This window comes from Eptesicus fuscus, chromosome 12 (assembly GCF_027574615.1).
Source record: "Eptesicus fuscus isolate TK198812 chromosome 12, DD_ASM_mEF_20220401, whole genome shotgun sequence".
NCBI classification, from domain to species: Eukaryota; Metazoa; Chordata; class Mammalia; order Chiroptera; family Vespertilionidae; genus Eptesicus; species Eptesicus fuscus.
This window is the reverse complement of record NC_072484.1, coordinates 27,661,855-27,686,704: the sequence shown is the minus strand read 5'-3', so window position 1 is coordinate 27,686,704 and position 24,850 is coordinate 27,661,855. Positions and strand designations below refer to the sequence as shown.

General features: G+C 40.4%; 1 protein-coding gene across 3 annotated transcripts in view; it reads right to left on the bottom strand.

The window, feature by feature from the left end:
* Nucleotides 1-17,135, bottom strand: part of GPCPD1 (glycerophosphocholine phosphodiesterase 1) — a 62,588-nt gene extending 45,453 nt beyond the window's left edge. Inside the window, exons 1-5 of one of the 3 annotated variants that reach the window (XM_054724491.1) lie at nucleotides 16,948-16,988; nucleotides 16,037-16,252; nucleotides 9,573-9,649; nucleotides 7,177-7,273; nucleotides 3,056-3,140 (exon numbers count right to left, since the gene is read on the bottom strand). In XM_054724491.1, the coding sequence (XP_054580466.1) occupies nucleotides 3,056-3,140; nucleotides 7,177-7,273; nucleotides 9,573-9,621 (231 nt within the window). In that variant the 5' untranslated portion in view covers nucleotides 9,622-9,649; nucleotides 16,037-16,252; nucleotides 16,948-16,988. Of the gene's footprint in view, nucleotides 1-3,055; nucleotides 3,141-7,176; nucleotides 7,274-9,572; nucleotides 9,650-16,036; nucleotides 16,253-16,947 lie in introns of all 3 variants that reach the window. The other 2 variants (XM_054724490.1, XM_054724492.1) reach the window with 2 other exon arrangements.
* Between the last annotated feature and the right edge of the window lie 7,715 nt (nucleotides 17,136-24,850).

Sequence of the window (24,850 nt, the reverse complement as noted above, 5' to 3'; positions counted from 1 at the left end):
AAACAGCCCTGATCAGTTTGACTCAGTGGATAGAGTATCAGCCTGTGGACTGAAGGGTCCCAGGTTTGATTCCGGTCAGGGGCACATGCCCAGGTTGTGGGCTCCATCCCCAGGAGGGGGCGGGCAGGAGGCAACTGATCAATGATTCTCTCTCATTATTGATGTTTCTCTCTCCTTCTCCTTTCCTCTCTGAAATAAAAAAATAGATATATATTTTTAAAAATCAATAAAAATATATTTAATGATAAAAAAAAAAAAGAAACCAAAATAACTCTGGGCTGTTCCAAATGAAAATCAAGAGAAATTAAGAATAAAATAAAAGTTTATAATGAATCTAATTATAAGTGAATGTTAACACCAATAAAAATTAGAAATAGCCCTAACCGGTTTGGCTCAGTGGATAGAGCATCGGTCTGTGGACTTGGGGGTCCCGGGTTCGATTCTGGTCAAGGGCATGTACCTTGGTTGTGGGCACATCCCCAGTGGGAGGTGTGCGGGAGGCAGCTGATTGATGTTTCTCTCTCATCGATGTTTCTAACTCTCTATCCCTCTCCCTTCCTTTCAGTAAAAAAATCAATAAAATATATTTTAAAAAAATTAGAAACAGTGTGTTACTGCAATAAAGGGCTACATACTCTGAGATGAAGGAAATAGTTCAAAGACAATATAATTAAAAATTGGCTAACGTTTCTGTATGAGGTAACTACGTTAATTCTAGCCACAGTAAGAAGGGGTGGAGATGGATTAAAAAAATGTTTAAATTGCATGTTAACTCAAAAATTATTTTGGTGAGGATGTGAAATTAATGGACTATGCAGGCTCACACCAATGTTCTCATTCCAGGAATATCTACTACCTTTGTTTTCTATGTTTATATAACTTAATATTTTGATTTGTCACCTATAAAATTATCTTAAAATTCAACATATTAACACTTTATTCTAATTCTACAAAGTATAAGAGAACATGTAGCTTTGAAAAGTTAAGAGAAAAAGGACTGCAAGACTCAACTTCTAAACTAAAAGGAATATGCCAGAAGAAGCAAAATATAAGAGAATATGAATGGTGAAATTTTACATTATTTACAATAAAATAGTAGCAATGGAAGGGACCTAAGAAATTTATAGTTCAAACCCTTCATTTAAAAGATGAGGAAGCTAAAGTCTAAAGGTCAAGTGACAAGATCACAAGATTTTTAGCTTGGGCTCTACAACTGCTTTAGACCACCTTCTAAAACTTTGACCAGTAAAATTAATCTTATTACCCATTTCAGCTTTTTAATGCTTTCATAATTACTTTGCTTTCCTATTATTCTTTATATTTATAATGCATATATTCCAATAATTTACACCATTGCATGATTTTAAGATTCCTTGCACATTAGTTTTATCATTTGACAATGCACAATTGAGACAGTTTCATAATTACTTTTATTAAAAAGTAAGTTTCGTTTAAAAAGCGCCACCAACTTACAAAAAAAGTGTCCCTTTAAGTTTGCATGTGGGGGGAAAAACCCTCTAGCCATATGCATGGGATTTTATGTAGGTATTTACTCTATTCCATGAAAAACATACTTACCATGGCAGCCCCTGCATCACACGGTACATGTGTACACGATACAGAGCACCTACTTAAAGAAACACACTCACCAACACATACTGTAAACTTTTGCAAGTATTACAAGGGGAAAAGCTTGTTTCTTACTGTAAGCAGACTTCTTGCCAATTTTTTCAAAGGCATTTTGGACTGATTTGCTGCTTTTGGTTACATTTTCAATGAAGAGGAGAAATACTGTAGATTGGCTTAATTTAACCTGTGTTGACAATAGTCTTACTTTAGAAAACTATGCCCAAAAGATTAATTATGATTTTTCTTGTCCAAATGCCCCTTTAAGTAAAATTTAGTTGATTTCACATGTTACAAATTTCACATACCAGGATCCACAAAAAAGCTTTCCATGAGAGCTGTGGATCTATGTGTCTATGCATAATTGTTCAATATGTACTGAAGAACTATGCCATGATGCATAATCCCTATACTAAGAAATGTTCTTAAGTCATAAAGTGAGACTATTGTCAAGATAAGCCAACAAAATGATTAACCATAATGTAATTTAAGTTTAATTACTGAGTATTTACAATATATTCTCAGAATAAACGTAATAGGTGCAAAAGACAGCTGAAGTGGGTTTGTCAGTTTTCTTTTTTTTATAATGGTGGCTAAGAGAATGACGTAACAGTGGCTGCTTGCATTTTTCATATGTAACAAGTATTCCATGACCCTAAAGGGGAAGAAATTTTCTTAAAAGTTCTAATCCACGTTTTGTGTCCTAGGCTCCTGCCTAAGCCCTTGTTCATATGCAGCCCAAGTGTGCTCAAAGGTAAAACTCTGAAGGAAAAGAATCCTTTCAGCAAATAAGTATCTTTTAAAAAGAGGAAAAGAATCAACTTTTTTTCTAAATACAAAAACACTCCCAAAATAATAAATCATTTTGAGCAAGCAGATTTAGATTCAATATACTCCAAAGGCATTCAGGAAAGATCCTGGTCTGTCAACACCATTGTTGAAAAAATCTAAGAGAAATTACTTCAGTTTTTAAAGAAATTAAACAATGCAGCCACTAAGAGACAGCTGCTGTGAAATAATTTTTAAAAATAATTATTCACTAAAAGCTGGCTATACACTCCTCTAAATATACCACTTCACGATTAAAAAACAAGAAAAACCTTGTAACTGGTGTTTAATTAGTTTGCAAGAGTTACAGAAAATGCATACCTACCTATCAAGAATATTTACTTATCATTAAAACCTATATCATGATAACAATACTGCAACATACTTACTATTAGTCTTTTAAAAATTCCATTACAGACATCGGCTGTCTCTGAAGTGGCTACTTCCTTGCTTTTTGTACTAAAATGTTATTAATCTAGAGTTCTATTTTCTTTATTTGATCAATACAAACTCTTTTTACTTTTAATGTTTCCAAACTTAAATTAGTTGCTTTTGAAAGAAGTCTGATAAAGAAACTGGAAACTAGGTGAAGAAAACATACCTTTGGTTCTAAAAAGCACCCTTTGAAGTAGCGATACTGAACTGATTCTCCTCTACTGAGTACAATGGTTGCTTTCCAAAACATGCTGTGAGGGGAAAAAAAAAATTAAAACAGCAGCATCAATACCAAACTAAAATGCATAAAGATTTCATAATTCATAAAACGCCTCAAATAAGGTCTGTGACCCAAAGTACTTATTTATTCCTGCACAAATTTACTCCAGGCCTAAACTGTACCAACCACTGGAAACACATTGATGAATGAGGCAGAAAGAGCCCCATCTTCAAGAAGATTGCTTTCTTGTGTGGGTAAACACCAAACAACATACACTGTAAGGGCTATTTGAACTTTCTGATGTGACAGGAAGTGTTGGAGGAGGCTTTTGGATGGGAGGTCTCAATGAGGAAGAACTGTGTTAGCTGAGACCTAAATGATGGGAAGAAACCAGCCATACAAAGAGCCAGGAGAAGTATTCTAAACAGAAAAAGCAAGTAGTGCAGAGGTGGAAACCAGAGTCAGGCTTTCCTAGCTAGAGATGTTACATGGCTGCTAAGAGGCTTTGGGGCCAAGGCCAGCAACTCATGTTCCCAATTGTCCCTTGTTCTAACTGTCCTGCCCAGCCTCTGGCTATTCTCCTAGCCAAGCAATCAGTATCTGTATCTTACTTGTTTCAACCCAATGTCCTCCTCTGAACTATGCTACTCTAAAATTCACTACAATTCATGATTAGAAGTGGTTTTTAGCTTCAAACCACAGACCAGCGGTATCCAAAGTGTGGCTCCAAGGATGGTCAGTATCACCTAGGAGCTTGTTAGAAATGCAAATTCTCAGGCCACACCTAGACTTATTAAATTAGAAAGTCTGGGAGGGGGGCCCAACCATCTTTAATTTAACTGGTAACTCTCATGACAAACACTTAAGTTTGAGAGCCACTGTCACAGACCATTACCCAAACGTTAATTCCACCTGAACAGCTCAGTGAATAAACGGCAGCTCCAAATGTTCTTCCATGACACCAGATGGCTAGCACTGCTCCCCACCTGGCTCTTCCAAAACAGGCTTTAGGCATTATCCTCACTGACTCAATTGTAGTTCCTAAGAAATATACACAGCCAGCTGTCACCCACAGTCTTAGCTTCAGCTATCAGAATAATATGGTAGTTTAAAAATACATATACCCTGACTTTTTCCTGGGAGACTCTGCTTTCATAGATCTGGAGTAGAGCTTGAGCATATGGAATTTGATAAAATCTCATAGGGCACTGGATATATGACTGGTTGAGAATCACTGCTCTAAAGCAAGGATAGCAAATTACTTTTCCCTGATAGGCTCAGAATCATTTTCAACACAGGACTCCAAGCAAACTCTACCAACTATTAAGGTGAAGTTTATTTCCCATCTCTGCTACCCCCAAAAAAAAAACGGGGGGGGGGGGTGGCGGCAAATTTCCAGTACTATTTCATCCATAAAACAGTAAGCTAGAGTGTATAAAACTAGCCCCAGATGTGCACACTAGAACTGGTGGGAAGCTTTGAAAAATATACTGTGGCCCCTCTCTAATGCATTATTTCTCAATATCCAGGAATAAGGTCTAGGGATATATATATCTTTTTAAAGAATAGTTTATTGATTTTTAGAGAGGAAGAAAAAGGGAGAGCAGAGACATTAATGTGAGAGTAAAACATCGATTGGCTACCTCCTGCATGCTCCCTACCAGGGATAGAGCCCAAGACACAGACATGTGCCCTAAGCAAGAATCAATCTGGCAACCTTTTGGTGCACGGGACGATAGCCAACCAACTGAGCCACACTGGCCAGGATTAGGCAGGTGTATTTTTTAAAAGCCCTCAGAAGTTATTTTAATGTGTACCCCTGGTTAACAACCACTAAATAAAGAAAAGAGATGGAAAGCAAAGCAATTAAGTCTTTTTCACTCTAGTTCTCCAAGCAAATGTAGCAAAGTTAAAAATGAACTAGCACTGCTCAGTGAGGGCAAGAATGAACATAACATGATGAATTTAAAAATAGACCAGGCAAGAGGGGCAGTGAGAAGGTTTAGTGCACCTGCCTGATTTTGAATTGCCCTCAAACCCTTCCCCAAAATCTACAAGGAGAACAAGTAAAGTCAAAGTGACTCACGTTTTCTGCATTGTTAGGAAACAATACCAAGACCTTCAAATTAACTGTATGTAGAGAAAAAAACCCCAACAGAGCTCTTGTCACCACAAGCCTGTAGGTATGAAAAGGCTTAAGAGACTCTGTGAAAAAGGGGTACAGAACACTTAGATGCGAAGGCCACCTTTACAAGAAGATATAATTTTGTATTATCTACTTCATTTCTGCTTGTGAAGCTCTGTTTATCCGCTATATATGAATCAATATATTTCAGTGTATGCCAACAATGTGAAAAATGGCTGGTCTCATAATATTTGTTAGGTGTTACCTCACTTTATTCACATCACTTTGATGAGGCTGGATGAAATGGACTTAAGATAGGTGACGGGGAAGCACAAAAGTTCAGAGCAGCCCTGACCGGTTTGGCTCAGTGGATAGAGCCTCCGCCTGCGGACTCAAGGGTCCCAGGTTCGATTCCGGTCAAGGGCATGTACCTTGGTTGCGGGCACATCCCCAGTAGGGGGTGTGCAGGAGGCAGCTGATAGATGTTTCTCTCTCATTGATGTTTCTAACTCTCTATCCCTCTCTCTTCCTCTCTGTAAAAAATCAATAAAAAAAATAAAAAAAAAAAAAGTTCAGAGCAGAGGGGTATTTTAGGAACAGTTCAGAAAAATACAGGTTTCACTTCATAGAACTGGCTGATCCGAAAAATCAAGGAAAAAATAGCCACTTGAAAGGACTCAACATCCCATTCCTCTGTGATTCCAATATCATTTCTCAATGGAACTTTACTTGTGGCTAAGAAAATGTGTATGTACCCCTATTACTAGGCTCAGAATTAGAATGACAAATAGGGACAAGGATGTTCTATATATTTTTTATGTTTTTCTTTCCTTAGCATACATTAGGGTATTGTTTTATTTTCCTTTGCTTTGCCATCAGTGCTTCTCAAGCCATCTGCTTCGAAGGCCCAGTTTTTGTTTGCTCGTTTGTTTTACCCAACCTGTCCTGCAACAGTACCCACTCAACAAGGTGTGTCCATGGTCACATGCATGGATGCCCTAGCATGTCAAACTGCTATAAACATTTCCAAATGCTTGCTCTCAATGTGTATATTTCTCACATCATGCACTGATTAAAAAAAAAAAAAAAAAAGGTTTTTGTCTAGCACTAGTCCACAGGCCCCATTTGCTCCATAGGAAAATAGAATTTGAGCTTCATAATCACCAAATTTGGTATTTCTCCCTAGGGGTATTGCATGTATTTATATACTATTAGAATCTCATCTCTCCTTACCACCCCCCCACCCCCCAACACACACACACACAACTCATAACATTTCCAAACATTCCCAAGTAGAGAAGCACCACCTTTGTTGACACTCACTGATTCTATTCTAACCCCTTTACTGTGTAAATGAGGTAACCGAAGCCTAGAGATATTAGATGTGCCCAAGACCACAGTTAACTGCAGAACTAAACCGACACACAGATCTACCTTTCCCAGCCCAAGGCACCAATACACCCATGCTAAGTTTAGTGCTGTATTTAATGTTCATAGTGAACTCATTTCATTACATTAGCTAAACTATCTAAACAAGTATGTGTTCCATTCTGTTACTTTTAGTTAATACTATACACATCTGAAAAATTACTTTAGAGCAAAAATTAAATCTTTTATCAAGAATATATACTGAGAAACCAAAAGATGCTGCCTAAAAGTTAAAAAAGAAAAGAAATAGCAATATAAGTCTATTATTTAGAAATGTGGTGGAATCAGAAAAACCAACCAAGAGTTGAAAATGGTTGAGAGGTAGAAACTGAGGAACATAAACTTTTTCCTCACAGCAAACTTTGTAAAGCTATTTCACTCTTTATCATCTACGTACATGTGATAACTGTGATAAAAATTAAAAGAAGAAAAACATACCAAGTCATCTTAGATGGCCCCCAATTTATAATCTGAATATTGCAATTATTCTGTAACCTGACATTTCGATGCTTACCTTTCACCTGTCTCGTTCTCTGGAAGGAGAGCCACAGCATTTTGAGGATTCCAGTTTCCCAAAGCATCACAGCTTCCACATATAGCAAAAACTTCTCCTAAAGAAACAGAACACCAGTTACAGTGGCATAAATAGAAAAGTTTCCACTTTTAGTTTTAAAGATCAGTCAGTTGTATTAGTTCGACCTGATGCAGAGTACCCTTCAGCAAAGATGGAGGACCTTCACTGGAAACGTGGGTTTAGATTCAGGTATTACACAAGCATCTGCGTTATTAACCTGACCCGCATTTACATACCCAAAGCCAGAGAAAAGAGGGATGTGGAAGAATGAACTTTCCTTCATTTGTTCAACTATGTGTTGAGCCAATAAAAAGCACCAAGATGACTAAGTAATCAAACCATAGTTCTTGCCCTCTAGACAGCTTCCAATTTAAAGGGGCAATCGCTAAATGCAGACAAGTATTCTAAAGAAATAATAATTTATATTAAATTCAAACAGTAGCTATTAACAAGTTAAAGATCAAGAAAATTATCTATGGGACAGAAGCAATGTAACAACAATAAATACCCTAAAAAAAAAAAAAGACATTGAAAAATCTAATACACCTTATAAAAATAATGACTTGCATCAGAACACTTCTCATCAATGGACAAACCAACATATAATTATCTATATTTGCTAAATTTCACTTATTTAGCAAAAGTCTGCAAGGCGGATGTGGCTCAGTGGCTGTACATCGACCTATGAACCAGGAGATCACAGTTTGATTCCCCATCAGGGCACATGCCTAGATTTCAGGCTCTGTCCCCAGTAGGGGGCATGCAGGAGGCAGCTGATCAATAATTCTCTCATCATTGATATATCTATCTCTCTCCCTCTCCCTTTCTCTCTGAAATCCATAAAAAATCCTATCTAATAATAGAGTAACATGTAAATTACCATAACTCCACTACGCCCCCGATTGGGTGGCGGGAGGCTGGGGGGCGGGACTCGGGGTGGCCTATCCGGCCATTTAGAGGCACGGATCCGCTGCCACTGAGGGGGGCTACCCTGCTGTTGAGAGGCGCAGGGGGTGGGACTCCCACCCCCTGTGCCTCTCAACGGCCAGATCCGCTGCCTCTCAATGGCAGGGTAGCCAGGTGTCCGCGGCAGCCCCCCTCAGCGGCCGCGGACCATCAAAAGTGGGGGAGCTGGGTGCCTGTCCGCTCAGGCACCAGGCCTTTCAGAAGTCTTGGGGCGACGGAGGCTTCTGAAAGGCCTGGTGCACCAGTGGACAGGCACCCAGCTCCCCCCTGATCGAAAGCGAAAGCGTGTAGGGGACCCTACACATGCATGATTCAATCATGCACTGGGCCTCTAGTATATATATATTTTAAAAAGTCTACCACCTTTCTGGATATAAACACACAGAAGTCTTAATTGACTTATATCAACACTTTTTGAATTAATATAATTAAAATTCATAAAGAAAAATATAATGAACTGAACCCAAATGATGAAGGTCAAGACAAATTCCTCCACATTCTGATAGTAGCTCGGTTTCTAGCTTTAGGCACTACTCTGGAAAAACTAGAATTACAGTTGGTTTAGCCACCTGCATGAGCATTTTGTAAGCTTGGGCTATAAAACTTAACTAAAATTATAGGTATGAGAGTCATTCAGGAGTTTTCAGAGTTCTAAATACACCTGTGTAAAGCACAGAGTGAGTACAAAGATTACATGTCAAAATATTTGAAATACTTAAATCCTTTAAAGTAACCAGATTTCTTATAATAAATTTAGGTTATCATACCTTCCCTGATTTTTATTTTTTAAAGGATAAATAGGGACCTTAATCTAGTTGAAAGTATGGGAGGTTACAGTAAAGAGAGGTAAGTGGGGCACAACACAGATCTAGAGGAAATATTTTGAGAAAATCCCAATGGTTCTAGAGAAGAAATGCAACAGATTTGAGGAACTGGCTAGTATAGCCAGAGTATATTAAACAAGGAGGTATATAACCCCGGTACAATACTGTTTTGACATGCTATCTTACATAAAAATTATTTCACACTGCTTAAGTAGACAGCAAAAAAATACAATGAAGCTAAGAATAAAAATTTATAAATTGGGAACAAAGTTATCTTACCCAAGTATTTTTCCAATTTCTTGCACTAGCAAAATTTCCCTTGTTTTTATGCTATTTAAAAATCATAGCCCGATTATCTTTGTCATATGCAAAATTAAATAAAATCACAGCTTTCTTTGAAAATATGAGTTTTTTTGTTTGTTTTTCCCTGCATTTACCATGCTCCAAGCACATTTCTGGTACCAGACAAGCCATAAAGATATTTTTATCTAACAACAACTCCATATTTAAGATAAACCAGGTAAGAAAAATGCTCATTTACAATACCTGGAAACAGAGTTCCTCTTATTTCAAAGGTAACCTGAGAAGGTGTCATTCTGATGGATTTATTTGAGGATGTCGGGCTAGGAAGAAAAAGAGAAGATGTCATTTATAATATATGAAAATATTAGCTCTAGACAGCTATACAAAAACAAAAATGAATCTTAACTTGTGAGCAAAAGACTTCACAGACTTTATATAGAGACTGAATTACTTAGGAAATATCTAGCAAGTTTTAGGGACTGTAATGTTACAAACCCGTCCCATAAGAATATATGGACCATAAAAATTGCAAAGCAAATGTGACCTTTCCCTCTCCTCCTCACCCCATTTTTTTTTTTTTTTTAAGGATGCAGATTCTCTTGTCACATACTTTCTCTTCTGATAAGCAGCTGTTCTAAACTCAACCTATCTTTCCTGGCCAGGCCCATGTTTATGGTGGAAGGAAAAAACGATAGAGAAAAATAGAGGCTCAAGAGAGGATTTGTATCCTAACAGAGAGATTTTAACTTTAGTAACAAGAAAACAACCAAAAAACAAAATATCACCCACTGAAACAAACTAGTCATGTTCTGCAACAAGTTTGAGAATGTGCTTCTTAGTAACTAATGACAAACAACCAAACACCTCCCGCTACAAGTCACTCTTCAGATTTTCTCTTTATTATCCTTAGGACCATCAAGTCCAGTTCTGCAGACTTAAATTTAGAGTATCAACTTTGCAATTTATTACCAAACCCTGTATTTGATTATATATATATATATATATATATATATATATATATATATATATATATATATATATATATATATACACTAGAGGCCCGGTGCATGAAATTCGTGCACGGAGGGAGATTGTCCCTCAGCCCAGCCTGTACCCTATCCAATCTGGGATCCCTCTCACAATCCAGGACTGCTGGCTCCCAACTGCTTGCCTGCCTGCCTTCCTGATTGCCCCTAACTGCTTCTGCCTGCCAGCCTGATCACCCCCTAACCACTCTGCTGCCAGCCTGTTTGCCCCCAACTTCCCTCCTCTGCCGACCTGGTTACCCCTAACTGCCCTCTCCTGCAGGGTTGATCACCTCCAACTGCACTCCCTTGCAGGCCTGGTCCTTCTCAACTGCCCTCCCTTGCAGGCCTGGTCCTTCTCAACTGCCCTCCCTTGCAGGCCGGGTGCCTCCCAACAGCCCTCTCCTGCTGGCCATCTTGTGTCCACATGGGGGCAGGATCTTTGACCACACGGGGGCAGCTATATTGTGTGTTGCAGTGATGATCAATCTGCATATTACTCTTTTATTAGATAGGATAGAGGGGTGGGGGCCAGCTGGTTTGCCCTGAAGGGTGTCCCTGATCAGGGTGGGGTTCCCTTGGGGCGTGGGGCGGCCTGAGCGAGGGGCCTGTGGTGGTTTGCAGGCCGGCCACGCCCCCTGGCAATGCAAGTGGAGGCCCTGGTATCTGGAATTTATTTTCCTTCTACAATTGAAACTTTGTAGCCTGGAGCAGAGCCAAGCCTGAGGCTCCCTCCGAGGCCGAGGCCGGCAGCCATTTGTGTTGGGGTTATAATTGAAACTTTGTTGCCTTAAGCGGCCCGGCCAGGGTGTGTGGAAAGCTTTGCTTCCTCTGTTGCCGGCGGCAACCTGGCCTGCTCTCTCAAGCTCCATTCTGCCGCCATTTTGTTTGAATTTGTTTACCTTCTATAATTGAAACTTTGTAGCTTGAGTGGAGGCTTAGGCCATCCTCTAATTTAAGTACCTGAGGGATGATAGGAAATAGGTTTCTTTTTAAATATACAATGTCAATTCTCAAGAAGGTTATAGAATTTAAATATAGAAAGAACATGCCTTGGCTGGGTGGCTCAGTTGGTTGGAGTGTTGTCCCATACACTACAAGATTGCAGGTTCGATTCCCAGTCAGGGCATATACCTAAGTCCTAAAGAACTTTTCATAGTCATTCATTCTTCTCTTTCCCCTTGGCTCCCTGTGAACACAAGCACTACACTGCAATAGTCATTTAATAAATACTGCTACCACACTTCTAAGACAAGGCAGTGTGATATAGATCTATAGTAGTGATTCTTACTGGAGGCATTTTTTTTTTTAATTTTTATGAAGTGAATATACAGCTTATTTTTAAATTTTTCAATTACAGCCAACATTCAGTATTATATTTCAGGTGTACAGTCTAGTAACCACTAGACATTAATATAACTTATGAAGTAATCCCTCTGATTGATAAGTCTAGTACCTGCCTGTCACCATATATAGTTATCACAATTGACTACATTCCCTATGCTGTCCCTGTGACTGTTTTGTGAATACCAATTTGTACTTAATCTCTTCACTTTTTTCATCACCCTCCAAATGTCAAGAGACATTTATGGTTACCACAATCAATCCGGGGAGATGTTCCTGGCATCTAGTGGGTAGAGGCCAGGAGAGCTGCTAAACACCATAGAATGCACACCGAACAGCTCTCCACACATAACTGTCCAACTCCAAATATCAACAAGGCTGAAATTGAGAAACCTGATCTCTAATTTGTATCCACAGGGGGCAGCTATGGGGATTAAGAGGGGAGGCTCACCCTGGTTGTATGGCTTAAGTTTGTTGGAACAATGTCCTAAAGTAGCAGGATTGCAGGTTCGATCTCCAGTCAGGGCACATATAAGAATCAACCAATGAATGCTATATAAATAAGTGGAATAATGTCAGGAGCCAAGAGTTGGTCAAAGGATTAACTCTGACCTTCAGTAAGTTACTGAAACTAGGCCCACTTCCTCTTGCCTGAGGACAAAGCATTTCTTCTGTAGCCGGCCTTCAACTGCCACACCCTTTATCTATAGTTATGACTTTAGCCGATTATCTAGGTCAGCCCCCACCCCTCCTAGGCATCCACCCTTCTAGAAATCACATATAAAGAACGCTGTAAAAAATAAAATTTTGAGGCTTGATCAGAAACCCCTTTGTCTTGCCTCCATTCTTTTCGTCCCTTGTCTGTCTCTCATTCTCTTAGGTGCGCCGCCTCGGTATCCCCGTTAGAAGACCCCGCTGGCCGGGGCAGAATAACAAACGCGTCTCTCTCTCTTAAAAAAAAAATCAATAAATAAATTTTCCAAAAAAAATTTTTAAAGAGTCCAGGCTCAATGTTAGCTATAAACTATATATCATCCCATTTACATAAATCATAAAATATAAATGTTGAATATATATAAACAGGACCATCAGTCAATGTGGTTTCATGTTATACTTGTATAAAGACTTCCCTATTTAGCAACTTGACCACTTCATTTAGAAAACCCAAGACTCTGCACTGGAGAAAAATCTGTCCTTGATCAAAATAGTTTCTAAAATATCTAATCTACTTTCTTTTTTTGTTGTTGTTGTTAATCTTTACCCGAGGATATTTCCAGTGATTTTTTTATTTTATTTTTTAGAGAGAGAGAGAGAAGGAAAGACAGAGAGAAACATCGATGTGAGAGAAACACATCAACTGGTTGCCTCCTGCGCACTCCCAGGGCCCTAATCTACTAGTACTTTCTAAGAGTAAACATGATCTATTTAAAGCACATACATCCAGTTCTAGCACTGCTGAAGAATATCCTCAATCTAAAAATACCTTGATTGTTAACCCCTTCAAATAACCTATTATTATCCAAAATCTTAAGTTCTCTTTTGCCCTAGCTGGTTTGGCTCAGTGGATAGAGAGTATCAGCCTGCGGACTGAAGGGCCCCTGGTTCAATTTGGGTCAAGAGCAAATGCTAGGGTTGTGGGCTCAATCCCTAGTAGGGGGCGTGCAGGAGGCAGCCAATCAATGGTTCTCTCATCATTGATGTTACTATCTCTCTCTCCCTCTCCTTTCCTCTCTGAAATCAAGAAAATATATTTAAAAACATATATATTAAAAAGTTCTCTTTTAGCCGAAACCGGTTTGGCTCAGTGGGTAAAGCGTTGGCCTGCGGACTCAAGGGTCCCAGGTTCGATTCCGATCAAGGGCATGTACCTTGGTTGCGGGCACATCCCCAGCAGGGGGTGTGCAAGAGGCAGCTGATCGATGTTTCTAACTCTCTATCCCTCTCTCTTCCTCTCTGTAAAAAATCAATAAAATATATTTTTTAAAAAAAGTTCTCTTTTAAAATGACATCTGATATGAATCTGAGTATATAAACTGAGTACAAATATTTCCTTTTCTAATTAATAAAATGGTTTATTGAAGCATTGCAATCTTCCATTTAAATTTATATCAAAAAGAAACCTTAAGGCTAGCAAAAAAGCTCAAATTTTATGTTATTGAATTAATTTTGAGACATAGCAAAAGCTCCATTATCCAGCAAAACTGAATAAACAACCTCAACCTCAACCAATAACATACTTTCACCCAGTGTTTACTACCACAGTTCTTAACTAAGAAGAGTCTTATCCACATGATTATAGTACACAGTTATTCAAAATTGATCAACTAATAGGTGAATACTATTTTAACCAATTTTAGGGAAATCAGATGTAATTATTCCCATGCATTAAATTTAACAACTGATACAAAATTATCTCTAAATTTCTACTGCATTAAATGAGAAAATTATCTAAATTTAATTTAATAAAAGGGAAATCAATTGGTCATTAAAATTGAGTCTCTTATTCTTAAGGTTGTTTGTAAGAGTGACTATAGTAACTTGGGTGGACACAGCTGCAGTAAACGTACTATAAAAGCACAAAGGTAACGCCACAAAACTTCCCCAAATGTCAACAAAGCATCATCTTCCACTTACATTGCCAAAAGTTTAATTTCCACCCCATCTCCCCCAGTTTAATTCCATACCAATAAAAGCCGGGAGAACTGCTGCTGCAGCAGTTTACTTGATCGTGGACAGAAGCCAAAATTCTGGTGCAGGATTGAAGCACCCAAGCACCAGCTATCACGAAAACAGTGGTGACTAAGTAAAATACTGTTCTGTGGTGAAAACACAAAATTTACACACCCAATAACACTTCCTCTTCATCAAAAACAAAACAAAAACCTTCAACAGGGGGAGGTCTTCCAAATATACATAAAATAAGATGAAAAATGCTACATACATGAGCTGACTATGTATGTAATTTTATATATCATTTAATCAACTCACCTATCATTCTTTTATAGACTGTGCTTCCTGACAAGGTTTTGGTTTTTAAATATAACCTCCATTTCGTGCTTTTAGATAAATATTAAACAGCATTCTTACCTGAGATTTTGAGTAGCATTTAACACTACTTTAATATTTTTTAAAGGCTCAAGCAACTAGCAAAATGACATTGCAACTTACATTTTAAAATATTTCTGAGTTTACACTACCTAGCAAAATAAATGTTACTCTCTTCTTTTAGTCAAAGAAACTATTCCAATATGTGACCTTACTAGTTTACCAGCTTAGGGGACAAAAAGGAGATTTAGGCAAACCAAGGTATAAGAACATTTTAACTTAGAGCTAAATTAAAGACATATTTTTAGCTAAAACATGTTTCTCTGGCCAAAAAGAACATCTCTCACTGTTTTTCCTTTCCCCCAATTTTTTTTTTTTCAAAGAAAAAGCTGTTTCTGATTCTCTTTGCTCTTTCCTAGACACCAACAGCTTTGGGTATCATAACTGGCTGTCAGAAAGGACTATATGAAATGCCTACATTTTCCTGAGTTAATTTCTATTCATTCGGTGGAGCACCATTATGATCCCACTACTCTGACCACAGGATACTTTGAGCCAATGCTTTAGTAAAATGTATGCAGACATGAAGAGATTTTTATTAAGAAAGGATTTCTGGATTTCACTAAGCCAAGTTAATTCCTTAATCACTTTCTAAACAACGCAGTAAAGTCTTTCCAAACATTTTCCTTTTTATATGTATTTCATATATTTTTCCTGGTTAAGTTATAAACAAAGATTTGATTCATCAATCTGCTTTTTGTACATAAAATTTTACTCACTTTGCCACTGTGAGATTTATTTTGTGGCCATTAATTCTTTGAGTCCAACTTTTCTAAGTCTTATTTTGTCTAGAATACTGGTTCGCCCTAGTCCTTTTTAAAATTAACTTGAAAAAATTTTTTTTAGAGAGAGAAAGAATCAAACATCAATTTGTTGTCCCACTTACTTATGCCCTTATTGGTTGCTTCTTGAATGTGTCCTGACTGGGGATCACGTGTAACCAACTGAGCTACCCGGCCAGGGCTCTCCAAATCAAAAACAGATAGGACCTTGTGCAGTTTTGCCCTGTTTATATTGCGTTATTTGTAGCCAGCACATTAGGAGTTGGAAAAAGTACTGATAACTTGTGTTTGCTTTTTAGCTAAGTCACAACTGTCAGAAATGTAGCAAGATGGAGAAACATGAAGGGGAGGAGTAGAGGGTAGGAGCTGGGGAGGAAAACGGGGACCGTGAAAGACGAGTATAAAGAAGACATCATAAAAAAAAAAAAAAAGGAAGAAAAAAAAAACACACCAACATCATCAGGTCCAAACATCCTGCCTGATGCCATCAGTTCCCCTGTGTTGGTGCTACATCAGACTCAACAGCTGCCTCAAGGTGAAAGAATGCTCTCCAAGTCATGACTGAATTCAGGGCAGGCTTCCTTTGGATCGGGGCAGTGGGGTAGCAGGGGGGGCTGGCGAGGCACCGAATGGATGAGGGCTTTCTCCCAGATCTCATCAAGGCAAACTGAGGAGCGTTGGAGAAAGCAGAGCTTTGGAGAAAGCAGAGCTTTGGCGAGAAAGAGCTGCTGTCTCAAAACTGCATCGAGGGCACTGCAGTCTACCTATTCCTGGAACCTTTTCCTAGGAGAGTAAGGCACTCTGGTTTCTTGGAATAACTGGCGTATCCAAGCGTGGCCTAGACCTCGTGGTGAGGCAATTTCAGAAAATGCGCGGTTGTCAAAACGCCGTGACTTCGGGGTGGATGAAGAGAGCGGTGGTGGGCAGGGGCCCGCGGTGGGTGAGGGTACTGCAGCTGCATTTTGGTGTCTTGGTTCCTTAACTTGGCCCTTCGTCTGCTCCCGGGGGTCCTACGCTCTCTGCATTCCGGTTTATCGAAAAGACTTCACAATTTTTTTCCAGAGAGGAACTAAGCGCTAGGCAGACAGCCCAGCGGAAACGTGGCAGCAAACAATAAAAGTCGAATCAAGATGCTGCCCACCGACTTACCGAAGGGAACGTCCAGGCCGGTGTTTCCCCGGCAGGCAGTGCCCGGCCCGGGCCGGGGGACACAGCCCACCCCTCGACCCCGCCGCCGGTCCCGGCGTCCCCCCCCGCCCCGCCGTGTCCCCGGGCCGGGCCGCCCTGACAGCTCGGCTGCCACGTGAGTGGCCGCCCAGGCCCCCGCACCGAGCTCCCGGCCCACCCGGCTGCCCGTCTCACCTGCCGGGTCCGCGTCCGCGGGTCCCCGCCGCCGCTGCCGCCGCGCCCGAGAGCGAGTGCCGCGGGCCGAGCTGCCGGGCTCCGGGCGTCCGCGCCTCGCCAGCGCTCCCCAAGGTGGCCCGCGGCGTCGCCCGGCTGCAGAAAGCGGCTGCGCTCAAACCGGTTTCAGCTGCTCCAGACCAAACCGCCAGGCCACCCCGCGGGGCGGAGCCGGACGGGCGGCGGGGCGGGGCCTTGCGTCACGCCCGGCGCCCTCCCGGCCAATCGGCGGCCGCGCGGGGTGGGGCGGGCTTTGGGTTCCTGGAAAGGAGTGGCGTCAGCGGCAGGGGTCGCCGGGCATCCCCGGGCTCCCGCGGTCCGAGTTTTCTGCCGACCCGGAGCCGCAGCGCGCAGCGACACAGAGGAGACCTAGCCCTTGACCATAGACGCGTTCCTGGGTCCCAGAGCCTAAGATCACCAAGTGTGGAGACTGGAGATGTACATCTGAACTGCATTTTTCCCCCCGTTCGAAGGTGAAGAAAATTAGCAGGCCAGATGTTTTCTGGAAATTTTCTCTTGCAAAGCAAGCACATTTGGACCACATTTTAAAGTTGAAAGCGAGGGTTAGGTGACTTAAGGCAGTTGAGAATTTATAGCTTTGGCAAAGCAAAGTAGGGTGTAAAGCCAGCGGCATCGTTTGGGAGCGGTCAAAACTGCAAGTCTCAGGACCATCACAGACCTGCCCAATCAAATCTGCATAACAAGATCCCCAGGTTATTTTAGGCAAATTAAACTTTAAAGGAACTTTTCTGAAAGCTAGAAAGATCCTCTGCCAAAGATGTAGTCGTTTACTTATTTGAAAAAAAAAAAAAAAATCGGCCCCACCAAAACACAAAACAAAGTTTTTTTCTCTCCTTTGATGGTCTCAGGACAATTGATCAGCATTTGCTAGGTACCTAACTTAACTTACCTTTCCAGCATCAAATTTAATCTCTGGCTAACCATTAACATAAAAGCTATGTTAACAGATTCCTGAAATCAGTGACATACTGAAAATTAAAAAGAACCACTTTTGTAGGGAATATTGAAGGACGCATAAGAGAGAGAGCTTGAGTTGTAAATTGGTTGGAATGAGCCTACTGAGGTGTTTGGTTTAGATGAGCTTTAGCTTTAGACAGCTTCTAGTTCATGACCACATTTGATATCTGAGCTTGAATTAAATCCCTGGACATTTCTGATGATGTCATTCATTCAGTTAATAAATAATTATTAAGTGCCGTCTTTGCTATAGGCATATGATGCAATGGCTTGTGTGTGTGTGTGTGTGTGTGTGTGTGTGTGTAATACACTAGAGGCCCGGTGCATGAAATTCGTGCATGGGAGGGGGGGCGGTGTCCCTCAGCCCAGCCTGCACCTCTCCAATCTGGGATCCCTCTCACAACCCAGGACTGCTGGCTCCCAACCACTCGCCTGCCTGCCTGCCTGATTGCCCCTAACCACTTCTGCCTGTCAGCCTGATCACCCCCTAACCAATCCCCTGCCAGCCTAATTGACACCTAACTGCTCCCCTGCAGGCCCGATTGCCCCTAACTGCCCTCCCCTGCCGGCCTGGTCACCCTAACTGTCCTTCCCTGCAGGCCTGGTCCCCCCCCCCCAACTGCCCTCCCCTGCAGGCCTGGTCCCTCCCAACTGCCCTCCCCTGCAGGCCTGGTCCCCCCCAACTGCCTTCCCCTGCCGGCCTGGTCCCCGCCAACTGCCCTTCCCTGCAGGCCTGGTCCCCCCCAACTGCCCTCCCCTGCAGGCCTGGTCTCTCCCAACTACCCTCCCCTGCTGGTCTGATTGCCCACAACTGCCCTTCCCTGCTGGCCTGATTGCCCACAACTGCCCTTCCCTGCTGGCCATCTTGTGGTGGCCATCTTGTGTCCACATGGGTGCGGCCATCTTGTGTGTTGGAGTGATGGTCAATTTGCATATCACCTCTTCATTATATAGGTTTTTTAAATTTTTATTTCAGAGAGGAAGGGGAGAGGGAGAGAGATAGAAACATCAATGATGAGAGGGAATCATTGATCGCTGCCTCCTGCACACCCTCTACTGGGGATGGAGCCTGCAACCTGGGCATCTGCCCTTGACTGGAATTGAACCTGGGACCCTTCAGTCTACAGGCCGACATTCTATCCACTGAGCCAAACTGGCTAGGGCTTGTGTGTGTTTTTTTAATCCTCACCTGAGGATATTTTTCCATTGATTTTTAGAGAGAGGAAAAGACAGAGAAACACATTGATTATGTTGCCTTCTGCACTCAGCCCTGACCAGGGACTGAACCAAGGAGAAGACTGCAACCGAGATACGTGCCCTTGATCGGAATTGAACCCAGGACCCTTTGGTCTGCAGGTGAACACTCTGTCCTCTGAGCCAAACCAGCTAGGGCCAATGCAATGGTTTTTTGATGACACTTATTTTAATTCCACATTTCTTTTTTTTTTTTTTTTACAGTTGACTCCCATGATCCTATATGTTTTATTTTGTACTCATGCAAGAATTATTCTGAGACAGTGTTCATGTTCTTCACCAGATTCAAGGAGGGGTTCAAGATACAAAAACAACATTGAGGACCTCTGGAACCAGAGGTCTCACATTTCTTTTTTTTTTCTTTTTCTTAAATATATTTTTTATTAATTTTTTACAGAGAGGAAGGGAGAGGGATAGAGAGCTAGAAACATCAATGAGAGAGAAACATCGATCAGCTGCCTCCTGCACACTCCCCACTGTGTATGTGCCTGCAACCAAGGTACATGCCCTTGACCGGGAATTGAACCTGGGACCCTTCAGTCCGCAGGCCGACGCTCTATCCACTGAGCCAAACCGGTCAGGGCTCACATTTCTTAAAGAATTAAAATTTCCTCCTAATTATGTACCATTATCTGTTAAAGTCTGCTGTTGCACATTTCCTAATAGCTTGGAGTTTATTTTATTACTCTGCTGTTAGTCATACTACAATGATGAATTTCTTTCATACAAGTTTGCTTCCTTTAAATGTTTATTACAGATCTTTATTTTCCTGTAATCACCATTTAGTCAAACAATTACTTGCCTAATGTGCATAGGTCAAGTTGATGGACCTAATCCATGCTCCTTCCCTAAATCCTACTGTAATGACAGAAGTATTATACATATTTGAAGGATGCCACCAGCTCTGTTTTGGGTTGATTCTTCTCCCAGTAATATTCAGTATGACTTGGATAAAAAAAAGGCTGATTGTTTGTACTTATCTCTTGATCATTTCTTGAAAATATTATAAGTATTCTCCTGAAATATTCCACAATTGCTCTACTGTCAGACTCAAAACACTATCAATTTTGTGTGTTTCATTTACCTCACTAGCAGTTCTGCTCCTCAAAGGTATAATCTGCTAAACTGACAAGCTCAGGGAAGGCCTGCATGGCAGTCTTGCAAACTCAAAGATCTAAAGTAACCACAAAGGATGGTCTGAAATTAAAACTTTAACTAAAAACAGTTTATAGTGGGTAGTCATTGTTATTGTTATCACATTACTTGTTGACTGTTAACTATCCAGTACCCATCTAAATAAAATAAGCATATGTCTATCATTTTACTTTTTATCCAATCCCAGATGTTCCCCCCACTTTGCTTTCTTCCACCTCCTTAATCTATCACCAGTGGATTTCATGTGACCCACTTATGTCTCCTCCTTTGACTGTAATGCATAAAACAAGGTGAAAAACTGCCATTCTCTGGAGCATTATCTCAATACATTGAGATTCTGCTTCCCAGCAATTGTCGACAGTTTGGCTCAAATAAACTCACAAAAATTCTTTACAAGTTCAAATGTTTTTAAGTTAACAAACCCATACCTTTCATTTCTTCTTCATTAGTCTATGTCAGTGATGGCGAACCTATGACACGCGTGTCAGCACTGACACACGTAGCCATTTCTGATGACACGCGACCGCATGCCGAGGATGAAACATTTGCTGCTCCTGAGGATGAAACATTTGCGACTAGAGTCTTGGAGTTAGTTTTTTCCTCAAAGTGACACACCACCCGAGTTATGCTCAGTTTTTTGGCGAAGTTTGACACACCAAGCTCAAAAGGTTGCCCATCACTGGTCTATGTAATTTCCCAAATTACAGTATGCACTACTTATTCTTCATGTAGGTGACATAATAGTTATAGTTATTTGCAATTGATTTTTCTTTCATATAAAAATTAATCCTATATGGAGGAAACCAAGGAAATTGATGATTTCCAAAGCTGTTTAGGTGCCTCAAATGTGAGCCTTTAAACTAATTTCAAATTGGCTGCAGCTTTTCTGGTGTATTGCTTTCCAAGCTCTCAAATGCATCATAGGGTCAAAAAGTCTGGAGAGGAAAATATTCAAATGGCAGGGTGAAAATGATCTTTTTCTTCACCAGCACCATGGGAATTTAAATACCATATGTTTATATTTCAGGTGAAGTTTGAGAAGGCACCAGCACCTAACACAGTACCTGCTGCTCCCTAATGCTTACATCCCTCCCAGGCCTTCACCAAACCTCAGTTCTATGAAGGAACTACCAGTTTCATCAAATCTAAGAAGTCTACAATGAGACAATACTAAAATTTAAAAAAAGTGCTGCCCTTTAAACTATGCCATAACACTTTCTTACAACTTAGAATGTTTCACTTTACTTACTAAAAGTATTCTTTTACACCTATGGGGCATAAATATTGTTATGCATGCATACTAGTACGAAAGAAAATACAAGTGAAATAATTTGCTTAGGTATTCCTCAAACTTCTTCACATTGATAGTTCAACCCTGGATAATATTGCAATGTTCTTGTTTTTCTAAATAATATTATCCAATAACATTAATGATAAAATATTAGCATATTTTAAGTGCTCAAGTAATATCCCTGGGAGTTTCTCCAAGCCAATGATTCCCATTGGGCAAGTTTTCATGACATTACTATTTTTGATCCCAAGAGAAGATATCAATGAAGCTCTATAGACAATAGCCAGTACTCCTCCTCCATCTTCAAAGGGTCCTCAAATGGTTTGTACACTGAGACACCCAGGGATTATAGTCCTTAGTCATGCCAGCAGGAAAAACAGTCACATTCAAGTAAGCCCAGGGGATGACAAGTATGTCAGGACAGCTGCCTGGCCACCAGTGATTTTACAGGTTAAAATTATAAAAGGAAGACCTTAGAATGGGTGAAATAAGGTAATAGCCATCTTAATTCACTGAATTATGACAAACTAATTGCATAGGTAGATAATTAACCTACAGTTATCCTTTAGATTTCCCCAGCAGAGAGCACCAAACTGAGGAGGGTACCCACATAACATCTAGCTGTGAAAAGCAGTGGGGTGCTCTCTGCCAGGGAGTGGCAGCTGAAAGTTTGGGCATACTCTTAAAGGGCCAATGCACAAAAATTCCCTGTGGAGACACCCACCTTGTGCTCTGGCAGAGGGAGGTTGAAGTGGACTGGAGCTGTGAGAAGAGAACCCAAGACTGGGGACTCGGGGGATAAAGCTCAGAAGGCAGACACCCCAAGTTTCCTGGGCTGAGTCATTTCCTCACATAGTGGAGGACATCTTTCCCTCATAGATATCTGCCTTGCCTGGGGGAAAGACAGTCAACACACCCTATTGGAAAACACCTTGCCCTGAGGCCACTTAAGAGAGTAAAAGTAACAATTAGCCTCTAGGCAGGAGCAACTGCCCCACCCTGTTGAAAAAACTCTCACCACACCTGAGGATGATTACTTGGGGGCAATTCAAGTCGGAATCCTATTAGTCTGTAGACAGAGGCTTTGAGTCTTTGCCTGATTCAATTAGACAGAAACAGCCTTTAACACTGTCTTGCACTAGAGATTGAGAGGTATAGAGGATCTACCTAAAACATAGTCACAAACCCAAATAGACAACCAAAATGCGGAAACAAAGAAACAACCCCCACATGGAAGAACTATCGAATTCTCCAGAAGAAGAGAGAAATGAAGCAGAGATAAGAAATTTATCTGAAATAGAGTTCAGAGTAATGATGTTAAAAATGCTCAACAGTATGAAAAAAAAGATATAGTAATTATGAAAAAAGAACAGTCTGAGATAAAGAATGGCATAAGACAAATAAAGAACACATTGGAAGGAATACACAGCAGATTAGGGGAAGCTGAAGATCAAATCAGTGAATTAGAAGACAGAGTTGAAAATATCACTCAATTAGAGAACCAAAAAGAAAAAAACAATTAAAAACAGGAGGACAGCTTAAGGGAGCTGTGGGACAATGTGAAACATAACAATATTAGAATAGTAGGTGTGCCAGAAGAGGCAGAAAGGAAGAAAGGAATAGAGAAGGTGTTTGAAGAAATAATGGTAGAAGTAAAGGAAAAAGTCACACAAGTTCAGGAGGCACAGAGAACCCCAAACAAGAAGAACCCAAACAGACCCACGCCTAGACACATCATAATTAAAATGCCAAAAATTAAAGACAAAGAGAAAATTTTAAAGGCAGCAAGAGAAAAGAAAACTATTACCTAAAAAGGAGTTCCCATAAGGCTGACACCTGATTTCTCATCAGAAACTCTATAGGCCAGAAGGGAATGGCATGAAGTACTCACGGTAATGGAAAGCAAGGAACTGAGGCCAAGATTACTACATCCAGCGAGGCTATCATTCAAAATAGACAGTTAATAAAGAGCTTCCCAGATGAAAAAAGGCTAAAGGAGTTCATCAGCACCAAGCCAGCATTACAAGAAGTGCTAAAGGGATTGCTGTAAGGGATTGCAGAGAAGAAGAAACAGAGAGAGAAACCTAGCCATACAGAATTAAAATGGCTATAAATAAGTACCTCTCAATAATAACCCTAAATGTAAATGGATTAAATGCTCCAATCAAAAGGTGTAGGGTAGCTGAATGGATACAAAAACATGACCCAACTATATGCTGTCTATAAGAGACCCACCTCAAAACAAAAGACACACACAGGATGAAAGTGAAGGGATGGAAAAAAAATCTTCCATGCAAATGGAAAAGAAAAAAAAGCTGGAGTAACAATACTCATATCTGACAAAATAGACTTTAAAAGCATCATGCTAAGTGAAATAACCCAGTTGGAGAAAGATAAATATCATATAATCTCACTCATTGGTGGAATATAATGAACAACATAAACCGATGAACAAAAATAGAGCCAGAGGGGAAAAATATATATACTAGAATACAATAGAAGTAATCCTGTTATTGGCAGATTTTTTCATATTTCCTATAACTTTTGTGATATCATACTATGTTAGTACAGTTTTGGTAATATTATTATACTTAAAACCCTTCTATTCTTGAAATATTAATGTTTATTGCATGTAACATTGTATTTAAAATAGTTTTTCTTGAGATATTAATGTTTATTGCATGTAACATTATTATACATAAGATCATTTTTCTTGAAATATTAAGGTTTATTGCATGTAACATTATTATATTTAAAATCGTTTTTCTTGAAATAAAAAAAAAACTGAAAGAAAAGAAAAGAAACAGGGAAAGTTCAAGTCTTTTGCTGGGCAAGAACAACTGAGGGAATCAATCAGGTGATGACATGGATAGATATAGAAACAGGCTTGTAGCAAATATCTACTCCTGGACTACAAGGCTTTAAAGGGCAGCCCATTATTGGGCTCCCCTCCCCGTGAGGGGAGTCTGAATCTGCTTGTAATAATTTCCCTACACTTTTGCTTACATCTTCTGCGGAGCTCATTCTTTGGCATTGTGAGACACTACCCTGGGAAAAACCCTCAGCTCACCATTCCCGTTATCAATTTGACGTAATTGCAGATCTGAAGAGTGTCTGTCCTATGGACTCTTTAGGAGTCCAGAGGGTGTAAAACTAAGAAACAAAAGTTATATCAGAAAACACTGC